This window comes from Heptranchias perlo, chromosome 19 (assembly GCF_035084215.1).
Source record: "Heptranchias perlo isolate sHepPer1 chromosome 19, sHepPer1.hap1, whole genome shotgun sequence".
NCBI lineage: Eukaryota > Metazoa > Chordata > Chondrichthyes > Hexanchiformes > Hexanchidae > Heptranchias > Heptranchias perlo.
This window is the reverse complement of record NC_090343.1, coordinates 2,257,385-2,284,439: the sequence shown is the minus strand read 5'-3', so window position 1 is coordinate 2,284,439 and position 27,055 is coordinate 2,257,385. Positions and strand designations below refer to the sequence as shown.

General features: G+C 44.1%; 1 protein-coding gene across 6 annotated transcripts in view; it reads left to right on the top strand.

Moving 5' to 3' along the window:
• Positions 1-5,882: 5,882 nt before the first annotated feature.
• ralgapb (Ral GTPase activating protein non-catalytic subunit beta) overlaps positions 5,883-27,055 on the top strand; it is a 112,339-nt gene continuing 91,166 nt past the window's right edge. For all 6 annotated transcript variants that reach the window (XM_068000158.1, XM_068000157.1, XM_068000156.1 and 3 more), the window contains exons 1-2: positions 5,883-6,007; positions 19,147-19,373. In XM_068000158.1, the coding sequence (XP_067856259.1) occupies positions 19,188-19,373 (186 nt within the window). In that variant the 5' untranslated portion in view covers positions 5,883-6,007; positions 19,147-19,187. The remainder of the gene's footprint in view (positions 6,008-19,146; positions 19,374-27,055) is intronic.

Here is a 27,055-nt window from a genome sequence, read left to right as displayed (position 1 = left end):
GAACAGGGTACTGAGTTAGACGATCAGCCATGATCATTTTGAATGGCGGAGCAGACCTGAAGGGCCGAATGGCCGACTCTTGCTCCTGTTGTCTATGTTTCTATGTATTGTGTACAATTTTGGTCTCCTTACCCAAGAAAGAATATACTTGCCATAGAGGGAGTGCAATGAAGGTTCACCAGACTGATTACTGGGATGGCGGAATTGTCGTATGAGGAGAGATTGAGTGGACTAGGCCTGTATTCTCTGGAGTGTAGAAGAATGAGAGGTGATCTCATTGAAACATACAAAATTCTGACAGGGCTCAACAGGGTAGATGCAAGGAGGATCTTTCCCCTGGGTGGGGAATCTAGAACCAGGGGTCACAGTCTCAGAATAAAGGGTAGGCCATTTAGGACTGAGATGAGGAGAAACTTCTTCACTCAGAGGGTGATGAATCTTTGGAATTCTCTACACCAGAGGGCTGTGGAGGCTCAGTCATTGAGTACATTCAAAACAGAGATCGATAGATTTCTAGATATTAAAGGCATCAAGGGATATGGGGATAGTGCAGGAAAATGGCGTTGAGATAGAAGATCAGCCATGATCTTATGGAATGGCGAAGCAGGCTCGAGGGGCCGGATGGCCTACTCCTGCTCCTATTTCTTATGTTCCCCATGGAACATTACTTTCCAAGCGCCGCCACTGGTCCCAGCCTTGTTCAGGTGCACTCAATGATCCTGTACTCATCACTCCTGTACCAAAATTGGTCCTAATCTCCTCAGAATCTGAATTCTTCCCTCCTACTGTCAGTTAGTAGCACTCTCGCGTCTGAGTCAGAAGGTCGCGGGTTCAAGTCCCACTCGAGACTTGAGCACAAAATCTAGGCTGACACTCAACTGCAGTATTGTTGGAGGTCTTTCGGATGAGATGTTAAATCGAGGCCTCGTCTGCCCTCTCAGGTGGCATAGTGGTTATGTTACTGGGCTAGTAATCTAGAGGCCTGGACTAAAAATCCAGAGTCATGAGTTCAAATCCCGCCACGGCAGCTGGCGAATTTAAATTCAATTAATTAAATAAAAATCTGGAATTAGAGTCATAGAGTTATATAGCACGGATAGAGGCCCTTCGGCCCATCGTGTCCGCGCCGGCCATCAGCCCTGTCAACTCTAATCCCATATTCCAGCATTTGGTCCGTAGCCTTGTATGCTATGGCATTTCAAGTGCTCATCCAAATGCTTCTTGAATGTTGTGAGGGTTCCTGCCTCCACAACCCTTTCAGACAGTGAGTTCCAGACTCCAACCACCCTCTGGGTGAAAAAGTTCTTTCTCAAATCCCCTCTAAACCTCCCGCCTTTTACCTTGAATCGATGTCCCCTTGTTATAGAACCCTCAACGAAGGGAAAAAGCTCCTATTTGTGCCCCTCATAATTTTGTACACCTCAATCATGTCCCCCCTCAGCCTCCTCTGCTCCAAGGAAAACAAACCCAATCTTCCCAGTCTCTCTTCATAGCTGAAGCGCTCCAGCCCTGGTAACATCCTGGTGAATCTCCTCTGCACCCTCTCCAAAGCGATCACATCCTTCCTGTAGTGTGGCGACCAGAACTGCACAAAGTACTCCAGCTGTGGCCTAACCAGTGTTTTATACAGCTCCATCATAACCTCCTTGCTCTTATATTCTATGCCTCGGCTAATAAAGGCAAGTATCCCATATGCCTTCTTTACCACCTTATCTACCTGTTCCGCCGCCTTCAGGGATCTGTGAACTTGCACACCAAGATCCCTCTGAGCCTCTGTCTTGCCTAGGGTCCTCCCATTCAAATACTAGTATCAGTAATGATGGCCATGAAACTACCGGAATGTCGTAAAAACCCATCTGGTTCACTAATGTCCTTTAGGGAAGGAAACCTGCCGTCCTTACCCGGTCTGGCCTATATGTGACTCCAGACCCACAGCAATGTGGTTGATTCTTAATTGCCCTCTGAAATGGCCTACCAAGCCACTCAGTTGTAAAATCTCGCTACGAAAAGTCATAATAAGAATAAAACCGGACGGACCACCCGGCATCAGACCACTAGGCACCGGACACGACAACGGCAAAACACCAAGCCCAGTCGACCCTGCAAGGTCCTCCTTACTAACATCTGGGGACTTGTGCCAAAATTGGGAGAGCTGTCCCACAGACTAGTCAAGCAACAGCCTGACATAGCCACACTCACAGAATCATATCTTTCAGCCAACGTCCCAGACTCTTCCATCACCATCCCTGGGTATGTCCTGTCCCACCGGCAGGACAGACCCACCAGAGGTGGCGGTACAGTGATATACAGTCAGGAGGGAGTGGCCCTGGGAGTCCTCAACATTGACTCTGGACCCCATGAAATCTCATGGCATCAGGTCAAACATGGGAAAGGAAACCTCCTGCTGATTACCACCTACTGTCCTCCCTCAGCTGATGAATCAGTCCTCCTCCATGTTGAGCACCACTTGGAGGAAGCACTGAGGGTAGCAAGGGCACAGAATGTACTCTGGGTGGGGGACTTCAATGTCCATCACCAAGAGTGGCTCGGTAGCACCACTACTGACCGAGCTGGCCGAGTCCTGAAGGACATAGCTGCCAGACTGGGCCTGCGGCAGGTGGTGAGCGAACCAACACGAGGGAAAAACTTACTTGACCTCGTCCTCACCAATCTACCTGTCGCAAATGCATCTGTCCTGACAGTATTGGTAGGAGTGACCACCGCACAGTCCTCGTGGAGATGAAGTCCCGTCTTCACACTGAGGACACCATCCAACGTGTTGTGTGGCACTACCACCGTGCTAAATGGGATAGATTCAGAACAGATCTAGCAGCTCAAAATTGGGCATCCATGAGGCGCTGTGGGCCATCAGCAGCAGCAGAATTGTACTCCAGCACAATCTGTAACCTCATGGTCCGGCATATTCCTCACTCTACCATTACCAACAAGCCAGGGGATCAACCCTGGTTCAATGAGGAGTGTAGAAGAGCATGCCAGGAGCAGCACCAGGCGTACCTAAAAATGAGGTACCAACCTGGTGAAGCTACAACTCAGGACTACATGCATGCTAAACAGCGGAAGCAACATGCTATAGACAGAGCTAAGCGATTCCACAACCAACGGATCAGATCAAAGCTCTGCAGTCCTGCCACATCCAGTCGTGAATGGTGGTGGACAATTAAACAACTAACGGGAGGAGGAGGCTCTGCAAACATCCCCATTCTCAATGATGGCGGAGTCCAGCACGTGAGTGCAAAAGACAAGGCTGAAGCGTTTGCAACCATCTTCAGCCAGAAGTGCCGAGTGGATGATCCATCTCAGCCTCCTCCCGATATCCCCACCATCACGGAAGCCAGTCTTCGGCCAATTCGATTCACTCCACGTGATATCAAGAAACGGCTGAGTGCACTGGATACAGCAAAGGCTATGGGCCCCGACAACATCCCAGCTGTAGTGCTGAAGACTTATGCTCCAGAACTAGCTGCGCCTCTAGCCAAGCTGTTCCAGTACAGCTACAACACTGGCATCCACCCGACAATGTGGAAAATTGCCCAGGTATGTCCTGTCCACAAAAAGCAGGACAAATCCAATCCGGCCAATTACCGCCCCATCAGTCTACTCTCAATCATCAGCAAAGTGATGGAAGGTGTCGTCGACAGTGCTATCAAGCGGCACTTACTCACCAATAACCTGCTCACTGATGCTCAGTTTGGGTTCCGCCAGGACCACTCGGCTCCAGACCTCATTACAGCCTTGGTCCAAACATGGACAAAAGAGCTGAATTCCAGAGGTGAGGTGAGAGTGACTGCCCTTGACATCAAGGCAGCATTTGACCGAGTGTGGCACCAAGGAGCCCTAGTAAATTTGAAGTCCATGGGAATCAGGGGGAAAACTCTCCAGTGGCTGGAGTCATACCTAGCACAAAGGAAGATGGTAGTGGTTGTTGGAGGCCAATCATCTCAGCCCCAGGGCATTGCTGCAGGAGTTCCTCAGGGCAGTGTCGCAGGCCCAACCATCTTCAGCTGCTTCATCAATGACCTTCCCTCCATCATAAGGTCAGAAATGGGGATGTTCGCTGATGACTGCACAGTGTTCAGTTCCATTTGCAACCCCTCAGATAATGAAGCAGTCCGAGCCCGCATGCAGCAAGACCTGCACAACATCCAGGCTTGGGCTCATAAGTGGCAAGTAACATTCGTGCCAGATAAGTGCCAGGCAATGACCATCTCCAACAAGAGAGAGTCTAACCACCTCCCCTTGACATCCAACGGCATTACCATCGCCGAATCCCCCACCATCAACATCCTGGGGGTCACCATTGACCAGAAACTTAACTGGACCAGCCATATAAATACTGTGGCTACAAGAGCAGGTCAGAGGCTGGGTATTCTGCGGCGAGTGACTCACCTCCTGACTCCCCAAAGCCTTTCCACCATCTACAAGGCACAAGTCAGGAGTGTGATGGAATACTCTCCACTTGCCTGGATGAGTGCAGCTCCAACAACACTCAAGAAGCTCACCACCATCCAAGATAAAGCAGCCCGCTTGATTGGCACCCCATTCACCACCCTAAACATTCACTCCCTTCACCACCGGCGCACTGTGGCTGCAGTGTGCACCATCCACAGGATGCACTGCAGCAACTCGCCAAGGCTTCTTCGACAGCACCTCCCAAACCCACGACCTCTACCACCTAGAAGGACAAGAGCAGCAGGCGCATGGGAACAACACCACCTGCACGTTCCCCTCCAAGTCACACACCATCCCGACTTGGAAATATATCGCCGTTCCTTCATTGTCGCTGGGTCAAAATCCTGGAACTCCCTTCCTAACAGCACTGTGGGAGAACCGTCACCACACGGGCTGCAGCGGTTCAAGAAGGCGGCTCACCACCACCTTCTCAAGGGCAATTAGGGATGGGCAATAAAATGCTGGCCTCGCCAGCGACGCCCACATCCCGTGAACGAATCAAAAAAAGATCCCAAGGTACTATTTCCAAGAAGAGCAGGGGTGTTATCCCCAGTGTCATGTCCAATATTTATCCCTCAACGAACATCACTAAAACAGATTATCTGGTCATTATCAAATTGCTGTTTATGGAAGCTTGCTGTGCGCAAATTGGCTGCCGCGTTTCGTACATTACGACAGTGACTACACTTCAAAAATACTTCATTGGCTGTAAAGCGCTTTGGGATGGCCTGAGGTTGTGAAAAGCGCTTATAAATGCAAGTCTTTCTTTCTACTTAATTTCTCCAGCTACACTTTTTCCTCCCATACCTTACTATTGCTATACTGATGTGACACAAGTAATTCTAACATTACTATCCATGAGGCCCTGCTCTTTAATCTATCTCCTAATTCCTTAAACTCCCTTTACAAGATCCCAATTCTATTGCTTCCTGTGTCATTGGTTCCAACATGAAGCACAACTTCTCGCTGTTTGCCATCGCTCTTCAAAATTGTATCAGTTTATTTACAGTACAACGGTCTGGTAAAAGGCTCGAAGATAAAACCTAGGAAATTGGAGACACCTTCAGTGAGCTTGGGAAATGTCCAACAATTGTCGGTAAGACTTAACACAACTGGAAATAAGAAATTAAGTTTTTTTAAGTGTAACAAGTAGACTTTTCAATATATCTTTTGTTAAGTTACAGAATGTGGCTGTTTAAACCGTACGGAACAGTATTCCTACCTCCAAACACCTGGCTGTCGGCTTTCCCGCTCTTTTCTTTTCGCCCGCTAACAAAATGGCGACCGACCTCACGCGTTAACGACGTTATTATGACGTAGCATCACCGCCACAGCATTCGGGTGTTTCCGGAATCCCTCGGCAGCGTTCGAGCGATTCCGGCGGGGTTCGGGTTTCTTCGGCCGCGACTCGGGCTTTGCAGGGGGGAGGGCTCGTTTCCGATCGTTCCCCGAGCGATGGGCTTGTCTTCTATGGTAACGGGACGAAAGGAGCGGCGGGACCGAGCCCGGGATATGTCAGCTCTCTCCGGCCGCACAGGTAAAAGCCCCGCTTCACGGAGCGCGCTGGGCCGCTGCATTCTCCCTCGCTCCGAGTTGTCATTGTAACTTAGCGGCCCCTCTCACTCCTCCCGTCTCTTTACCACGGCGCGGCCTGTGGTACAGGTAAAGCCTGGGGCTAGACTACAAATCCTGCCGCTTCCCAAGCCTTCCTCCAGCAGTTGATCCAGTACATTGCTAAAGAATTAAAACAGAGGGAGAATTGTGTGTAAGAACGGAGAATAAAAATGGAATATTTATTGATAAATTAAGAAGCTTTCTTTTATATATAAGTACAGCTTGCTTTGACATTTTAGACCAACATAATAGGTTGTTTTTTTCATGGGGAGAAAAATGCTGGACGAACATTTGCATTTGGATTTTTAAGTTTTCACTGTAATCAGAGCTGACCGAGCAGGAATTGTGAGGGGACATCGCGAATACAACGGTTGATCGCTCACCAAAATAAAAGAAAACTCGGGCTGGAGCTCGACTGATTATTCTGGACTGTGACCAACCCTTCCGCCTTCATGTTGTTTACAGCCACTTTGTGTTCTTATCTCGGCATTTTATTTTAATTTTTACTTTGAAAGGTCATTTTGTTTTTTTTGTTTGTTTATTGACTGCAAGTTAATGAAGTTCGTTTCTGGTGAAAAGGTTTTCTTTCCCTTACAAGCCTTTTGTATTAAAGTGATTTCTTTATTGCATTTTTTAATAATTTCATTCTAAATTTTGTAAGTATTTTGAAGGAGTAATTTGTTGGTTTTAATCATATTTTATTTTGGGTATATGTGATGCAACCTATGTTTTGTAGTAACTTTGGGACTGGAGGGTTGGATTTTGTTGATGAGTGATACGAAGTCTTGTTTACATTAAGAAAAAAACAGCCAAGAGTTGTCCCAGAATCTTTCCTCGATTTGTTACTTTTAAATGATCTCTATGGCTGAGTCCCATATACCATGTTGTCACGAGTGTTTTAGTGCTAGCTTGGCTCAGTGGTAACACTCTCGCCCCTGAGTCAGAAGGTTGCGTTCAAGCCCCACTCTAGGATTTGAGCACTTGTATCCAGGCTGACATTCCAGTGCAATACTGAAAGAAAGAAAGACTTGCATTTATATAGCGCCTTTCACGACCTCGGGACATCTCAAAGCGCTTTACAGCCAATGAAATACTTTTGAAGTGTAGTCACTATTGTAACATAGGGAACGCGGCAGCCAATTTGCACATTGAATGGCCCTACAAACAATCAGTTTTTTAGGTGTTGGTTGAGGGATAAATATCGACCTGGACACCAGGGGGATCTTTTACGTCCACCTCATCTGAAAGACGGCACCTCCAACAGTGCAGCACTCCCTCAATACTGCACTGAAGTGTCAGACTAGATTTTGTGCTCAGATCTCTAGAGTGGGACTTGACCCCACAACCTTCTGATTCAGAGGCGAGAGTGCTATCCACTTAGCCACAGCTGACACCGTGGCTCCGTGTGTAGCACTCTCACCTCTGAGAGCTGCATTGTTGAAGGCACCGTCGTCTCAGATGAGATGTTAAACCAAGGCTATCTTGGTTTGCCTGCTCGGGTGGATGTAAAAGATCCTATGGCACTATCCGAAGAAGAGCTGGGGAGTTCTTCTCAATGTCCTGGACAACGTTTATCCCTCAATCAATACCACCAACAATATTGGTCATTTGTGTCTATTTCTGTTTCGGGGACTGTGTGAAAACTTTGCGTTCCTACAATTCTGGCCTTTTGCGCATCCCCAAGTTTCATCGCTCCACCATCTGCCTAGGCCCTAGGCTCTGGAATTCCTTCCCTAAACCCCTCCGCCTCACCACCTCTCCTCCGTTTAAGACGCTCCTTAAAACCTAACTCTTTGAGCAAGCTTTTGGTCACCTGTCCTAATATTTGCTTATGTGGCTCGGTGTCAAATTTTGTTTGATAATCGCTTCTGTGAAGCACCTTGGAGCGTTTTAATACATTTAAAAAAATTATTATTCATTCTTGTGATGTGGATATTGGTAGTTACCACAACTGAGTGGTTTGCTGGTCACTTTAGAAAGCGGTTAAGAGTCAACCATGTTGGTATGGGACTGGAGCCACATACAAGCCAGACCGGGTAAGGGATTTCCTTCCCTAAAGGACATCAGTGAACTAGTTGGGTTTTTACAACAATCCGATAGCTTCGTAGCCACTTTTACTGATACCTGAATTTTATTTCCAGATTGTATAAACTGAATTCAAATTCTCAAACTGCCATGGTGGGATTTGAACTCGTGTTCTCTGGATTAATAGTTCAGGCCTTTGGATTACTAGTTCTGTAACATAACCACCACATTACTATACACCCAGATGATAATTTAAAGAATATCACATCAAACTGATTGAAGAGTTAGTTTGTCTTTTTTTCCCTACAGTTTATTGGTACCAATATGCTAAATATGTCTAACTTCCTCCAGAGATGACCAAGACCAGAACATAAAATTTATTTTGTGGTCATATGGCAGCATCATTGCCTTAATCTTTGCTATAACAATGCAGTTAATGTCAGGAACGTACCCATCCTATTACCGCATGTTGCTGTATAGGATTGTGTAGGCTGAACTACTCCATGCTAGAGGCATTTTAGGTTTCTTGGAACTGAAGCGAGGTGATTTTTTTTCTTCTCCCGTATCTCCTGTTTTTCATATAGTACAGTCCCACCCGAATAAATAACTAACCCTTCTTTAAGGTACTAAAACTGTAGATAAAGGAAGGAGGGGGAGCCCATCAAAGCTGATACTGGAATTAACAAAATAAAACAATTTTAAATTCAATTATAACATTAGGCAATGGATAAAAACTGCCTCATGGATTGACTACTTGTTACAAAAGACCTGATAAAATTGCCCCAATAGACATTTAAGCAGTGGCACAGCTGCTCTAGTGGGAGGAACATTCCAGCACATTTCAGAAGGACACAACAAGTAGTAACTTATCATTAATGCTATTGGTTTGCCAGAATATGTACTACCATCCTAGCAACCTGCCTATACGTGTGATTGTTTGTCTCTGGATAGTATCATCAGAGGCATCGCTCAGTCTCCCAATACCTCAAACTGATTTGCATCTTGCAGAAAATTAGCGTCTTGTCCCTTTATTTGACAGATAGAGGCAGAGCCTAATCACACGTTGGAGAACAGCACAATCTTTTTGGAATCTTTCATTCACTACCTACTTTCTAGATGCTGCTTAGGAATATAATGCTGCTTAGGAAAACTATTATGGTCCATCTGACTGGTCCCAGAAAGATTTGCAAACGCACAAGTCTCTTGGTGGTGTCCAGGCTGATTGGTCGCATACAAACAATCACGCCATATAGATATATTCATTGTGCAAGTTTCCTGGTCACTGATTTAATTATATTGTTTTGTTGCAACTACCTGAGAATGGGGTGCTGAAAATTCTTTGAGTATACAACAATAATTAGATTGATCTTTCTGGTAAATCAGATTGGCAGAACTGACTTGGCAGCAGAAAATTAGATAGCGTTTGATTTCTTGGGTAAAGACCCTTGGTCTGAAGTGGAGAAGTTAGGATGAAAAGTCCATCCGTTTCCCCCTCCCCCCGGAATGTTAACCCGTCTTTGCACTTTCATGCTGATAGATCTGTTGTGTATTTGCAGCATTTTTTGTTTCTATTTCATATTTTGCATTATTTGTGTGCTTTTAGTGGAACTGACATGGAGCTTACTGTTTCTCCTGCTGGATGGTGCAATAGCAAAGTGTACCCACAACATAATTGAAATGTTTGCTGCTAAATTGAAATGTTTGCTGCGTCTCCGCAAGCCCCAATTAGCTGCTGGTAGTAACTGGATAGTAATTCATAACCATCTTGATACGAGGGGTTCTGGTTCAATAAGGTAACATGGTGAAATTCAGGAATGTGGGCTGGAAATATCTCAAGCACTGTGCAATTTGAATCAAAATAATTTGGAGGCTGTTAAGTTGCTTACAGCCCTCAACTGAATACTGCTAATGCGTTTTATGCAGAACTGTGTTGGTTTCTTTTGAGTTCAGTATTGTAGCACCATTTGTTGTGCTGACTTTTTAAATATTCCTCTGACACGCGTTCAAGAATTAATTATGTCTGAAATTTCTGACGTTCCTACACTTGAGTTCCCTTGTTCAATTTTGTCCCCTGAAGGCACTGACTATTTCAGTGGAGTGCAGTTCCAAGAGCATTGAATGCCTTTGATACCTTACACAGGGGCAGTTATTCACGCGTAACCCTGTACAGTGAGTACTGTCTGGCTAGCTATTTGACTGGGGATCTCGCAGCTGAGCCCAATTCTGTCCTCCCATGACGCCCATATACACACACCTTCTTCCAGTAGGGGTTGCTGTATAGCGATTAGGTGTGGACACCCTGGCTGATTTTTCCCTTCCCTAACCCAGGGACACTGCAGTGCTGCTCCACCCAAGATACATTAACTCCGTACATACCAGGAATATATTATTTTGCTTCAAGTAACAATGTAATATTTAAATAAAACTTTTATTAAACCACATGTGAAGTCCAGGTTGTAATTAGCCATCTAGATCTATAAAGCAGTTGCTGAGGAGCCCCTGCTCAACTTTCAACTTTCTGCCTTGACTTTATAATTAATCCTCACTACAGATTTAATGCCCGTTTATAGTTGGTGGGGGTCAGGGGCGGGCAGCACTTCTGGCTGTTTTATGAGGAGTGCAGAACTTTGTACCAGCATCAATGTGCAGATTTAGAGACCAGGATTTTAGTTGGTTCTGAGGTGGAGCCTCGGCCAAGTCCGAGTCCTGGTGATGTTTGGAAAGTTCAGTCAATTTTTCAAATAGTGTCAGGTTTGGCAGAATTAGCAATTAAATTCAATATCCATTTGTCACACAGTATTAACTTTAGGCCTTGTTTATACAGTATTAGTAGATTTTATAGTCTTGGACCGAAACATTAAATGGGATTAACTGAAAAGTAGTTGTATAGTTCAATTTCTCCAATTAGCGTTCTGTGTCAATTCAAAAATAATTTGCACATAGTTTCAGTGGTGAAGATTCACATACCACTTCTGCCTTTATAACTGCCTTAGCTCAGTGGGTAGCACTTTTACCTCTGAATCAGAAGGTTGTGGATTCAAGTCCCACTCTAGGACTTGAGCTCATAATCTCGGCTGACACTTCAGTGCAGTACTGAGGAAGAGTGGCACTGTCGAAGGTGCCGTCTTTTGGATAAGACGTTAAACTGAGGCCCTGTCTGCCCTCTCAGATGAGCGTAAAATATCCCATAGCACTATTCAAATAAGAGCAAGGAAGTTCTCACTGGCCAACATTTATTCCTCAATGAACGTCACTAAAACAGATTATCTGGTAATTTATTTCATTGTTGTTTGTGGGACTTTGCTATTTGTAAATTGCCTGCTGCAGTTCCTACATTACAACATGTGACTACACTTCAAAAGCACTTCATTGGCTGTGAAGCATTTTGGGCCATCTTGAGGTTGTGAAATGCACTATAAAAATGCAAGTTCTTTCAAATTCTGTCCTGGCCTGTGTCATTGCTGGAAACTCAATTTCTTGTACTAAGTAGATTGACACACCAGTATTAGCCACCAGTTCCAGATCCTGTGTGATAGTGACAGAAAGATCATTGTGCCTTAGAACAAGGTTTATCCCGGCACGATCCCCCTCCATTGTACCCAGGCAAAGACTGTACGGTTGGAGACCCAAGTCTGGCTCCTTGGCTCTGGGAAGCAAGAGGAAAAGGAGTGAGATATACAGAAAGAGTGGGGAAAGAGAAACCTGCACATATAGTGGAGGTTTGAGGGAGGTATAGAGAATGTGAGAGAAAATAAAAATCAAAAAGAGAGAATAAGGGAATCAAAGGATATGGAGATCGGGCTGGAAAATGGAGTTGAGGTCGAGGATCAGCCATGATCTTATTGAGTGGCAAAGCAGGCTCGAGGAGCCGTATGGCCTACTCCTGCTCCTATTTCTTATGTTAAAAACATTAGAGAAACTTGCAGAAGGAATGAGGGTAAAAAATTGTAGACAAATAGAGATGACAATGACTGAAAAGGTTTGAGAGTCAAAATGAGATTAGTAGTCTTGTAATATAACCAGGGTTAGGTGGTGTAGTGGCTATGTTACTGGACTAATAATCCAGAGAATGTGAGTTCAAATCCCACCATGGCAGTTTGCAAATTTGAATTCAGTTTAAAATATAAAAAGCTGGTATCAGTAAAAGTAACCATGAAGCTATTGGGTTGTCGTAAAAACCCAACTGGTTCACTAATGTCGTTTAGGGAAGAAAACCTGCCGTCCTATTAGTGACTCCAGTCCCACATCGATGTGGTTGGCACTTAACGGCCCTCTGAAGTGGCCTATCAAAAAACAAATCAAAGAAGGCCCACCTCCTTCAACTAGGGATGGGCAATAAATGATGGCCCACATCTCGAAAGTGGCTTAAAGATTAAGATGGAAAGAATTGCAGTGGGAGACAGCAAGAGAACGAGAGACGGTTTTTTGACTCTGTATAATGTCACAGGAGATCAACTATTAAGAAATTTATAAAGGGAGTTAACTAACCATTAAACTATGGGAAGCTGTGACTTGCCAATAAATACTGCAGTACAATTTCTCAGCATCTCTCTGTGCTCCAAGCAACTATTGTTGTTGCTGTGAATTCAATAAAGCTGAAAGGTGGGTGCATGTAATGTATGCACATCTGGGCTATAAATGGTTTAACACCCAACGCATTCTTCCAAATTTGTCTGGAAAGAACTATATAATACTCAACACTTTTAATTACATTTGTATCCCCCAACTACAGTCATTTTTATAGTGTCAATTAAGGAGAGAAAAGATTTGTAGTTAGTATAAATTTACTGTAATAGGTAAAAAATATTCTGATTTTTTACATAGGCATTTTGTCCTCCGTCTTGGCTGGAACCTGTCAGAACCTGTAAAGCTTTCTCGCTAGTGAAGAAGGGCAGATCATGCTGTTTTGTACACTATACCGTTACTATAAACGTAGGTTAATCATTTGATACTCCTAAAGGAAATGAGAGTTAACTCAAAGATCAAATAGAATAATGAGGTATATGTCCGAGGCATTTCCGCTCATTCCACTTGCTTATTTACATCCACGTCCTGAACTCTTGTGGAGTGTTTTTCTCTTACTTCCTTTTTCTTTGGTCTGATGCAGGTAGTCTAAATATTGGGAGGGGTTCCTCCCCTGCTTCAACTTTTATGGGCTTCTACTGAAATATTTAACATTGAAGAATTCTGTGAGCTATAATTCATTGAGGCAGAAAAAAGGAATCATTTCTAAACACAAGCTTGCAAGAGGATTATTTATAACAGTAAAGTCATCAAGGGTTAGACCACACTTAAAGTATTGTGCACAGTTCTGGTCTCCATACTACAAAAAGGATATAGAAGCGCTGGAGAAAGTTATAACCTCTCAGTTCTGGTATCATTCTTGTAAGTCTTTTTGCACTATCAGGAAAGACTGAACAGGCTGGGGCTTGTTTCTCTAGAAAAGAGAAGACTGAGAGCTGACCTTTCGAGGCCTATAAAATTATGAAGGGGTTCAATAGGGTAGATGTGGAGAAGATATTTCCACTTGTGGGGGAGTCCAAAACTAAGGGCTATAAATATAAGATAGTCATTAATAAATCCAATAAGGAATTCTGGAGAAACTTCTTTACTAAGAGAGTAGTGAGAATGTTCAACATGGAATGGCTGAGACGAACAGCATAGACGCATTTAAGTGGAAGCTAGATAAGCAGATGAGGGAGAAAGGAATCGAAGGAAATGGTGATAAGAGTGAGATGAAGTAAGGTGGGAGGAGGCTCGTGTGAAGCATAAACACCGGCATAGACCTGTTGGGCCGAATGGCCTGTTTCTCTGCTGTACATTCTATGTAAATTACTTTGCTGGAAGGGAACCGGCCAGGAGTCAAATCTGGACTGTGTACAAAGCAACCCCACCCCTGCTTATAACCCCAAACAGGAACATAAATTGTACATTTTAATAAGTGATGTGTTACATCTTAGATATATTTCTGCTTTGAAAGTTCTATGCTTATAGTAAAATGTTTTTTTTAATTTAACTATGTATTTGGTTGAATGGTATCGTGAATTTTAGAGATCACTTGGTTTTTAAAATTGGAATGTATAATACTGGAGGTTCTGGTGTCAGAAATGGACAATAGTTTGAATAGATATTATGGATTCTCAAACTCATCAGTAGAAGGGAGTCAGATTTTTTTCTGAAGGCAGTTCATGCTAACCCCAGTTAGGTTTCTTTTTAAAAGTATTTTCTTTTTCACTACACCCAGCAAAGACGATGAGTGACCCACACCCAGATCTATGCCAGAGTAGGATTTGAGAGCACCCCTTAGGGTTTCCTCCCTGTGTTGAAGTGCTGGGACTCCTCTTGGCTGCTCCCCATGGCAGCACAGCTACATTCAGTAAATTGACATTTGGAGGATCATAATGCAAACCTGCTTCCTGCCGCTTTAAGCTATGGCATATTAATGCTCTGTAATGCTGCACCACTGTTTAGATTGCCATCTACTACCTCCTTACAATGAGTTTAGACTTAAAATCAGATTTGTCCCCTCGCTTTCAAAACCATCACCATGACTCATCTCATCAGAAAGCCCACCCCATCTCCAACCTCTCTTTCCTCCCCAAAATATTTGAACATCACCTCCCAGATCTGTGTCCAACTCCCTGTTTGAATTCCCTCCCACAGCACCAAAACAGCCTAACCAAAGTCAGAAATGACTCTGACCATAATGCATTATCCCTTCTCAACCTCTCTGTAGCCTTTGACACAGTCATCCTCCTGCAACACGTCTCTTCTGTTGTCCAACTCGATGGGACAGGCTTCATTTAGTCCATTCTTACCCATCTGATCATAGCCAGAGAATCTCTAGCAATGAATTCTCATCCCACCCTTGCACCATCACCCCAGGAATCCCTAAAGATCCATTCCTGACCCGTTCCCCTTCCTCATCTACGTGCTGCCCCCTCGGTGGCATCATCCACAGACATGGGATCAGCTTCCACATGTACACTGGCAACTCCCAGCTCTACCTCATCCGCTACCTCTGTGCTGTCGGGCCGCTTCTCTGACATCCAATTTTGGATGAGCCACAATTTCTTTCAGCTAAGTATTGGTAATACCAAAGCCATTATCTTCTGCCCTCACCACCAACTTCTTCACTTTCCCAAGCCAATGCCTTCGACTGAACTAGCATGAAGATATGCACACACTACCTAGGATTCTATGTTCTTCAGAAAGATGTTTAGGGTAGCAACCAGCCTTCCTTTTTGATATCACAGCTATCCTTTCTTTTTAGCATCCATTGATTACAACTGCTGGGTCAGCAGGAAGGCAGATTAGATGGACCTATGGTCTTTTCCGGCCTTGATATCTTCTATTTCTAAATATATAGGTCTGAAAAAGATTTTTATGATTTTTTTTTAATTGAGGATAATAATTTCACTGAAATTTACAGCAGGCTATATTCAATTTCAGTCCTGTGAGGTTCACATTCAGTAATTCTGCTCGCTTAAATTTAGGTGTGTTAAGCCCACTGAGACATCTGTTTTTCCTCATTTTTATGGTTGCTGTGTTGGGAATAGCAGTGTTGCACCTGTATATGTTCTTTACCGTTGGCACTTTTGACTTTGTTCCCTGGACGTAGGCGACGCAAGCAAGGTCCATCTCTAGTAGCCCTGAGAAGGGGGTGGTGGTGGGCCTTCATGAACCATAGCAATCCTTCTGGTGCTTCCACAGTGGTGATGGGTGGGATCTCCAGGAATTTGACCCACTGACAATTAAGGATCGGTGGCATATGACCCAATCGGGACAGTGTTTAATTTGGAAGTACTAATATTGACATTGCTGATCTTTTCCTTCTCGATGGTAAAGGTTGTGGGACTGTGAGGTGTTTTTAAAATAACAACTTGCATTTATGTAGTGCCCTTAACAGAGATAAATGTCTCAAGACGCTTCACAGAAGTGTAATCAAAGGAAGGAGATATTAGGAGGGTGGCAAAAGCATGGTCAAAGAGGTGAAGATGGGACAAGCAATCTTGACGACACTGAGGCAGTGGAATTGTTGAGAGAGGTGATGGAGAGGTCGAGCTGGGTGTCGTGAGGGGACTAGAAGGGGTAGGTAGATGCTGAGAGGATGTTTCCCCTTGTGGAAGAGATCAGAACTAGGGGAGACAGTTTAAAAATAAGGGGTCTCCCATTTAAGACGGAGATGAGGAGAAATTTTTTCTCTGAGGTTCGTGAGTCTATGGAACTCCCTTCTCCAGAGAGCAGTGGAGGCAGGGTCATTGAATATTTTTAAGGCTGAGTTAGATAGATTCCTGATTAACAAGGGAGTCAAAGGTTATAGCAGGTAGACGGGAAAGTAGGGTTGAGGTCACAATCAGATCAGCCACGATCTTATCAAATGGCAGAGCAGGCTCGACGGGCCGAATGGCCTACTCCTGCTCTTAATTTGTATGTATGTTCGTCAGCACACTTCAAAGAGGAAGGCAAGTCTAGTAGGATATTTTTATTCAAAGTTCTGTCCTTTTTTTATATAGAAGAAACTGGTAAGCATGCCTCAACTTTGATGCTTTCTGGTGCTGGGTGGCTCCGGATCAGCTCGCTTGAAGTCCTACCTCCTGCTGTTTAAATGGGACCATACGGGGACATTCCTTGTAATTGACTATTGTGGGGGCGGGGATGAGACCCGTTTCAAGGTTCTCTGTGTTGGCAAGAAATTTTGTTTTCAAGGAAGTGTCAAATTTAAGATGTTTATCATCCTGTATAATAATGAGGGAATATTTTCATTATAAAGTGCTGCTCCTAGATTTTCCTTCCCCTGGAATAATACAGACAACTTGGAAGAAGATATTTTGTGTAGAGTTCCCACTAATCACAAATTGGCATTTATTTGAAGTTAATTGGGAATTTTGCTGACTTTCCATTGTCCCATTCATTATAACACTGAATCAGAATTTCAGGCTGTCATGTGATCTTCTGGTTTGGACGAAATATCTGTTACCGGGGTTGTCTGCAGCCAGTCGTTCTAAAAGCATATGCATCATAACAAGCAATAACAACAACATGCTTCAGTAAGTATACAGATAGATTTTGTTTTATAATAGTTGGACGATGAAGCAGTTTTGTAGAATAGACTTCCCTTCAGTGTAGAGTTGGCTACGGTTGTGTAAATAGGTGACTGTTTATAATGAAGTTTGTTTGAATGAAAATTAGCTGGTTGTTCAGTGGATCTGTGATGGTGAGCCAAGAGATGTATTTGAATTTGAAATGTTTTGCTTTATTACTTTTTGTTGACAGCAGCAGAGTGATCCAGCATTTAAAATTTCACATTCTAGCAGGTCATGGAGAGATATTGTACATCACAGTGGCAGAGGGCCCAACCAAGACTGACCTGGCTTTTCCATTGGAGGAGGATATTTTGAGTAAGGGAAAATAGGCGGTCACATATGTGGAATATAAAGCTGGAAGGAAGCTCCAGGACTGACCCAGTTGCATACTCCTGATAACCTTCAGTTACTCTTCTGGTTGACCTTGATAACTAGCTCATGAGATCTTTATTTTTTGAACGTGTAATTACAGTGTCTTCCTGCAAGTCCTTGTATGTTTTCACTTTTCATATCATTGGCCTTCAATACCACTCAGCTGTGTGTCAGTGTATCCTAATGTGGCTGGCTATTTTAAGCTACTTAACATTATTCTTCGTGATTTTGCATTTGGTTTTGGACTTGTTACACTTTTTACTCATTCTTGGGATGTGGGCATAGCTGACAAGGCTGACATTTATTGCCCATCCCTAGTTGCCCTTGAGAAGGTGGTGGTGGGCCACCTTCTTGAACCACTGCAGTCTGTGTGGTGAAGGTGCTCCCACAGTGCTGTTAGATAGGGAGTTCCAGGATTTTGACCCAACAACGATGAAGTTGAACTGAACTACCTCATAATTATCTGTGTAGTTACGGTGTCGACTAATCATTCCTTTTGGCATGTTTCATGTTTAAGAAATAACAAGTAAAGACAGGTTTGAGCAGTTTATGTAGAATTTGGTAAGTGTAAACACAAAGCTATAAATTTTTGCACCTTGTAAAGTTGTTCTCAATTGTGCTTGAATGCACATTAGGGAGTTCGGAAGTCAGCTGGAATTTTTTTGTGCAAAGGGTAATGCATTTGTGGGGTAAGTTACCATTGAAGGTGACAGTATTAAGTAGGCAGTATAAATGGGTTCAAGAGGCAAATAGATGAGTTCCCGGGGAGAGAATTCATTGAGGGATATAGTGAGAATGCGGGCAGGTGGGATTGTGATCAATCACGGAGGAAATAGCTTGTTAGGCCAAGTGGGGTTTTTTTCTGTTTCTGAAAATGTTGCTCTTACAAGGCAGATAAAATTTTAATCATAAACCTCCCAGCTTATGATTATATTTCCCATGGTATTCCACTTGGCTAGAGTCCTAGCCATTTAACATTAGGAAATCTTGGAAAGATTTTAGTTGAGGCGAAGTAATATAGGTCGTGAAAATGTTGAAGTTTCAACGTAGCTTTGTTTTGGTGGCAGGATAAAAAGATGATGTGACTTAAATGTTTCTTTAAAACTTGAAGTCACCCAGGGATGAATTACATGGATAGACTGGAGAAACTGGGGTTGTTCTCCTTAGAGCAGAGAAGGTTAAGAGGAGATTTGATAGAAGTTGAAAATCATTAAGGGTTTAGATAAAGTAAATAAAGAGAAACTGTTCCCATTGGCGGAAGGGTTATGAACCAGAGGACACAGGTTTAAGGTGATTGGCAAAAGAACCAAAGGCGACGAGGAAAAACTTTTATACGCAGCGAGTGGTTATGATCTGGAATGCGCCTGAAAGGGAGGTGGAAGCAGATTCAGTCGTGGCTTTCAAAAAGGAATTGGATAAATACTTGAAGGGAAAAAATTTGCAGGGCTTCGGCGAAAGAACGGGGGACTAACTGGATTGCTCTTACAAAGAGCCGAGATGGGCCGAATGGCCTCCTTCTGTGCTGTCACCATTTTAAGACTCTATGTGTTGATGATGTTTTGATTCTCGTCTCTTTCAGACAGATGTTGAAGTGAGTGGATTGTATTGTACCGATGCACCATGTATTCAGAGTGGCGGTCTCTGCAACTCGTCATCCAGAGCGACCGAGGTCACATGAGCGTTCTGCACAACTATCCCAACAACGTTGGCAAAGATGTGGCTCATGCAGTGGTACGCCCTCTGGGACAGGCGGTGAACAGTTCTACTTCAACCAGCAATGAAAGCATTCTAAAAACCGACAAAGAGGTAAGCCACCTGAAGGTTGATCAATGTGCTGAACTTTAAGGTTGAAGTAAGAAGTTTTTGAGTAAATTCTTTCATTTTTAAAATAGCCTCACCTAACAATGTACATTAAAAAGCTAGCAAAACTTGTATATTGAGGGAAAGGAACAAGATTGATTGCTGTATTGCAAATATCATTTTATATGTAGATACATTTAATATCTATCTATCTCTATATCTATATCAATTTATCTTTCTATCTCTCTCGCCATCACTGTGTCTCTGTCTGTCTCTCCCCTGTGTTTCAGGTATTTTAGTCAATTTAGTCGAAGGACGGGAAGTTGGGAGTTTGAGAGTAAATTAGTGAGGGAATTGTTTGAGAGTTTTTTCCAGGGCCAGAGGGTGTAAAAATTGTGGTTGGAGGAAGGTGGGGGGATTTGGATGTTAAGGGAAACAACAAAATGCTCAAAGGTGGTCTTATTGGTGATCAAGACCTCTGAAGTTGAAAGGCTGTATGGGTTGGCAAAGCTAAGGGGGTGATTGAGTTTATATGAAGGGTGAGATTGCGTGAGGATAGAATTTGGAGGAGAGGGACCAGAGGAGTTTAAGAACATAAGAAATAGGAGCCAGGAGTAGGCCATCCGATCGCTTGAGCCTGCTCCGCCATTCAACAAGATCATGGCTGATCATCTACCTCAATGCCATTTTCCTGCACTATCCCCATATCCCTTGATGCCTTTAATATCTAGAAATCTATCGATCTCTGTTTTGAATGTACTCAATGACTGAGCCTCCACAGCCCTCTGGGGTAGAGAATTCCAAAGATTCACCACCCTCTGAGTGAAGAGATTTCTCCTCATCTCAGTCCTAAATGACCTACCCCTTGTTCTGAGACTGTGACCCCTGGTTCTAGGCTCCCCAGCCAAGGGCAACATCCTCCCTGCATCTACCCTATCGAGCCCTAGAAGAATTTTGTATGTTTCAATTAGATCACCTCTCATTCTTCTAAACTCTAAAGAATACAGGCCGAGTCTACTCAATCTCTCCTCATACAACAGTCCTGCCATCCCAGGAATCAGTCTGGTGAACCTTCGTTGCGCTTCCTCTATGGCAAGTATATCCTTTCTTAGGTAAGGAGACCAAAATTGTACACAATTTTCCAGGTGCAGTCTCACAAAGGCCCTATATAATTGCAGTAAGACATCTTTACTCCTATACTCAAATCCTCTTGTAATAAAGGCCAACATACCATTTGCCTTCCTAATTGCTTGCTGCACCTGCATGTTAGCTTTCAGTGACTCATGTACAAGGACACCCAGATCCCTTTGAACAACAACATTTCCCAATCTCTCACCATTTAAAAAATACTCTGTATTTCTGTTTTTCCTACCAAAGTGGATAACTTCACATTTTTCAACATTATATTCCATCTGCTATGTTTTTGCCCACTCAGTCTGTCTATATCCACTTGAAGCCTCTTTGCATCCTCCTCACAACTCACATTCCCATTTAATTGTGTCATCAGCAAACTTGGAAATATTACATTTGGTCCCCTCATCCAAATCATTGATATAGATTGTGGCTGGCTGGGGCCCAAGCACCAATCCCTGCAGCACCCCACTAGTCACAGTCTGCGAACCTGAAAAAGACCCATTTATTCCTACTCTCTGTTTTCTGTCCATTAACCAATTCTCAATTCATGCCAGTATATTACCCCCAATTCCATGTGCTCCAACTTTGTTCACCAACCTCCTATGTAGGACCTTATCGAAAGCCTTCTGCAAATCCAAATACACCACAACCACTGGTTCACCCTTTTCTATTCTACTAGTTACATCCTCAAAGAATTCCAATAGGTTTGTCAAACATGATTTCCCTTTCACAAAACTATGTTGACTCTGCCAAATCCTATTATTATAGATTCTAGCATTTTCTCTACTACTGATGTCAGGCTAACAGGTCTGTAGTTCCCTGTTTTCTCTCCTTTCTTAAATAGTGGGGTTACATTTGCTACCCTCCAATCTGCAGGAGTCTGTAGAATTTTGGAAGATGACAACCAATGCATCCACTATCTCCATAGCCACCTCTTTCAAAACTCTGGGATGCAGATCATCAGGTCCTTGGGATTTATCAACTTTAAGTCCCATTAATCTCTCTGGGACTATTTTTTTTATTAATACTAATTTCTTTCAGTTCCTCATTTTCGCCTGACCCTTGGTTCTCCAGTATTTCTGGGAAGTTTTTTATGTCTTCTTCCATGAAGACAGACACACAGTTTTTTTTATTCATTCATGGGATGTGGGCATCACTGGCAAGGCCAGCATTTATTGCCCATCCCTAATTGCCCTTGAGAAGGTGGTGGTGAGCCGCCTTCTTTTACCGCTGCAGTCCGTGTGGTGAAGGTTCTCCCACAGTGCTGTTAGGAAGGGAGTTTCAGGATTTTGACCCAGTGATGATGAAGGAACGGCGATATATTTCCAAGTCAGGATGGTGTGTGACTTGGAGTGGGACGTGCAGGTGGTGTTGTTCCCATGTACCTGCTGTCCTTGTCCTTCTAGGTGGTAGAGGTCGCGGGTTTAGGAGGTGCTGTCGAAGAAGCCTTGGCGAGTTGCTGCAGTGCATCCTGTGGATGGTACACACTGCAGCCACGGTGCTCCGGTGGTGAAGGGAGTGAATGTTTAGGGTGGTGGATGGGGTGCCAATCAAGCAGGCTGCTTTGTCCTGGATGGTGTCGAGTGTTGTTGGAGCTGCACTCATCCAGGCAAGTGGAGAGTATTCCATCACACTCCTGACTTGTGCCTTGTAGATGGTGGAAAGGCTTTGGGGAGTCAGGAGGTGAGTCACTCGCCGCAGAATACCCAGCCTCTGACCTGCTCTCGTAGCCACAGTATTTATGCGACTGGTCCAGTTAAGTTTCTGGTCAATGGTGACCCCCAGGATGTTGATGGTGGGGGATTCGGTGATGGTAATACCGTTGAATGTCAAGAGGAGGTAGTTAGACTCTCTCTTGTTGGAGATGGTCATTGCCTGGCACTTGTCTGGTGCGAATGTTACTTGCCACTTATGAGCCCAAGCCTGGATGTTGTCCAGGTCTTGCTGCATGCGAGCACGGACTGCTTCATTATCTGAGGGATTGCGAATGGAACTGAACACTGTGCAATCATCAGCGAACATCCCCATTTCTGACCTTATGATTGATGATTGAGGGAAGGCCATTGATGAAGCAGCTGAAGATGGTTGGGCCTAGGACACTGCCCTGAGGAACTCCTGCAGCAATGTCCTGGGACTGAGATGATTGGCCTCCAACAACCACTACCATCTTCCTTTGTGCTAGGTATGACTCCAACCACTGGAGAGTTTTCCCCCTGATTCCCATTGACTTCAATAGTTTAATTTCTCTGCCATTTCCTTATTCCCCATTATAAATTCTCCCGTCTGTCTGTCTGTAAGGGACCCACATTTGCCTTCGCCAGTAATTTCCTTTTTACATACCTATAGAAGTTTTACAGTCCATTTTTATGTTCCTCACTAGTTTATTCTCATATTCTATTTTCTCTTTCTTTATCAATTTCTTGGTCCTCCTTTGCTGAATTCTAAAATGCTCCCAATTTAGGTGTATGTTAAAGTCGCTACTGGTGCAGGGGGAGATTCTGTGCTCATTCAAGAGGGACACAAGCCTGGGATGCTAGCAGAAGTGAAGATAGACTGAGCAATAGTGTCGAATTGGAGGAGGCATAATATTGGAGAAGCGGTAGGGAAAAGGGGCATGGATGGAAAAAATGAAAAGAAGGATAATGTGAAAAGCACCAAGAAATGGCTGAAAAAGGATGCCCTGGCCTGGAGTGATAGTCAATATATGCATACGTGGGCACAGGAGACCTCCAATTACATGGATCAGAGGCAGAGCTGGGCATGGCAAGGAAGTGCACTGAGGTAACCAGTACAACGTATAAAGACCTTTTCGATCTCTAGGTAGGAGACAACGGTAGGGTAAAGTCCAGTCAGCTTGCACTGTAGTTTGGGTTTAAAAATGACAGCTGGAATTATGTGCACACACGTTAATTGTATCCATGTGATTTATATCAATTCGTGTTAATTGGGAACTCTCTTGTATCCATTTATAAGAGAGCTGATCTAGGGAGTGGTGTGGGTGTAATGTGGAGCTCTGTGAATGAAAGCTTAGAAGCAACTGAAGACCAGGCTGTAGCATTCTATCCTTCACCACCTGGCTATCCAGTTTACAACACACTCATTGGGGGTTCGGTATAGTGTGCATTCTAATTCGAGAAAAACAGATTGGGAGATCTATGGAAACTGAAGACGTGTAACGTTATTACAGAATATCTTCCACCCATGTAAACAGTTTATTTGATAGTATTAAATGCAATTTTGATGCTACACTGACTAAGAAGATCTCTTAAGGAACTATGTTATCATTTAATTTGACCAATGACATCATCTACGCCTCTCTTAAAGTGTAGAGACCCAGCTCTTTGAGCCTATCTTGGTAACTAAGATGCTTTAAACTGGGAATTAATCTTGTGGCCCTACTTTGCACACATTCCTAAACCTCAATATCACCCAACATGTGAAGAGACCAAAACTAGACCCAGTACTCTAACTGAGGTCTAAACAAGGTATGGTACAAGATCAAAATAGAATGCTTTGATTTATAGTGAATTGTCCTGTAAATACACCTAGTACCCTATTCACTCTAGCTATTGCTTCACTGCATTGGTTGTGAACCTTTACAGATCTATGCACTAGAATGCCCAGATCTCTCTCTCTCTCCACTGACTATAGTTCTTTTCCCTGAAGGGTATATGTGTGTTCAGCATTCGCCCTGCCCACATGCATAACACTGCATTTTTCTAAGTTAAACATCATTTGCCAGTCATGGGCCCGATCCCCCAGCGCATCTAGATCTGCTTGTTGTAGTCTAGAATTGTCTACAGACCTGACTCTTGCACGTATCTTAGTGTCATCTGCAAACTTCAAGATCATTTCCCCCCAACACCTATATCTATATGGTTAATTAAAATAGTAACGGTTCTAACACCGATTCCTGCGGGACACCACTGGTAACCGGTCTCTAAGCAGATCCAAATCCATCTGCAACCACTTTCTGCCTTTTTTTTTATTCGTTCACGGGATGTGGGCGTCGCTGGCGAGGCCAGCATTTGTTGCCCATCCTTAATTGCCCTTGAAGGTGGTGGTGAGCCGCCTTCTTGAACTGCTGCAGTCCGTGTGGTGACGGTTCTCCCACAGTGCTGTTAGGAAGGGAGTTCCAGGATTTTGACCCAGCGACAATGAAAGAACGGTGATATATTTCCAAGTTGGGATGGTGTGTGACTTGGAGGGGAACGTGCAGGTGGTGTTGTTCCCATGTGCCTGCTGCCCTTGTCCTTCTAGGTGATAGAGGTTACGGGTTTGGGAGGTGCTGTCGAAGAAGCCTTGGCGAGTTGCTGCAGTGCATCCTGTGGATGATGCACACTGCAGCCACAGTGCGCCGGTGGTGAAGGGAGTGAATGTTTAGGGTGGTGGATGGTGTGCCAATCAAGCGGGCTGCTTTATCTTGGATGGTGTCGAGCTTCTTGAGTGTTGTTGGAGCTGCACTCATCCAAGCAAGTGGAGAATATTCCATCACACTGCTGACTTGTGCCTTGCAGATGGTGGAAAGGCTTTGTGAAGTCAGGAGGTGAGTCACTCACCGCAGAATACCCAGCCTCTGACCTGCTCTCATAGCCACAGTATTTATATGGCTGGTCCAGTTAAGTTTCTGGTCAATGGTGACCCCCAGGATGTTGATGGTGGGGGATTCGGCGATTGTAATGCCGTTGAATATCAAGGGGAGGTGGTTAGACTCTCTCTTGTTGGAGATGGTCATTGCCCGGCACTTATCTGGCGCGAATGTTACTTGCCACTTATCAGCCCAAGCCTGGATGTTGTCCAGGTCTTGCTGCATGCGAGCATGGACTGCTTCATTATCTGAGGGGTTGCAAATGGAACTGAACACTGTGCAGTCATCAGCGAACATCCCCATTTCTGACCTTATGATGGAGGGAAGGTCATTGATGAAGCAGCTGAAGATGGTTGGGCCTAGGACACTGCCCTGAGGAACTCCTGCAGCAATGTCCTGGGGCTGAGATGATTGGCCTCCAACAACCACTACCATCTTCCTTTGTGCTAGATATGACTCCAGCCACTGGAGAGTTTTCCCCCTGATTCCCATTGACTTCACTTTTACTAGGGCTCCTTGGTGCCACACTCGTTCAAATGCTGCCTTGATGTCAATGGCAGTCACTCTCACCTCACCTCTGGAATTCAGCTCTTTTGTCCATGTTTGGACCAAGGCCGTAATGAGGTCTGGAGCCGAGTGGTCCTGGCGGAACCCAAACTGAGCATCGGTGAGCAGGTTATTGGTGAGTAAGTGCTGCTTGATAGCACTGTCGCCGACACCTTCCATCACTTTGCTGATGATTGAGAGTAGACTGATGGGGCGGTAATTGGCCGCATTGGATTTGTCCTGCTCTTTGTGGACAGGACATACCTGGGCAATTTTCCACATTGTCGGGTAGATGCCAGTGTTGTAGCTGTACTGGAACAGCTTGGCTAGAGGCGCAGCTAGTTCTGGAGCACAAGACTTCAGCACTACAGCCCTGCGGGCTTTCGGTAGATTGCACTAATACTCGAGGCTTAAATCTTGTAGAAAATCCACTTATGCAGTACCTTATCAAAAGCTGTTTGAAAGTCTAGGTGGACAACGGTCTACCAGGTTTCCTTCGTCCACTGTCTTGGTGACTTCAAAAAATACAATCAAATTGGTAAGACTGGACCTCCTTTTTCCTGATGCCATATTGGGGTGTCCCTGATGTGTCTGTCTAAGTAGTCATATAGTGCATCCCTAATGATTCCCTCAAGCTAATGAACCTGTAGTTACCCAGATCCGTCTTATCTCCCATTTTAAATATTGGAACTACAATAGTCTCATTCCAGTCTAAGGGAACAGTCCCAGACTCCAGTGAGCTATTAAAGATATGGGAAAGGAGCTCGCATAGCACCTGTCCCATCTCCTTGAGACCCTATATATATTATATATCTTATTAAAAATAGTGTATCTGCATGCCCTAGTCCAATTATCCGCTACCGTCTATCCGCATTTCCCCTGAGGGCGGCATATGGTCTTGATTCCCTGTATGCGATGGCACAGGAGATCAGTTAGTTCACATGATATTCTGCTATCAAGCTCTTGAATTTAAAAAAAAATGTAAACTATATGCTGGGTTATTTTATAGTTAACCTTTGTTTATGCAGTATTCTTTTCTCCCTGTGGTCTTACCAGCTGTGGAAGCCAAACTGGCCTAACCTAGCTTGCTGAAGGTTCCAATCAACTTGACTCTACTCAACAGCTTCAGCTCATTAAATACCACCAACAGCAGTTGTCAGTGCTTGATAGATTTAAATTACTGTCAGCTCCAGTCACAAGTAACTGTCAGTCATGCACAAAACTGAGTCAGTCACACATTGTGTGTTTGAATGTGCTTGGCTTCTCTCTCAAACTTTGGAGTCCCCTGTCATAACTTTGCATCATTTGGCTGGGGGCATATTTCTGACCGTAGCTGGAGATCTAGCATCCTCTTGCATGACTGAACTCGAAGTACGTTCTTGATTGGCCTGAGTGGCCGTGCTGACTTCCAGTGGTGAGA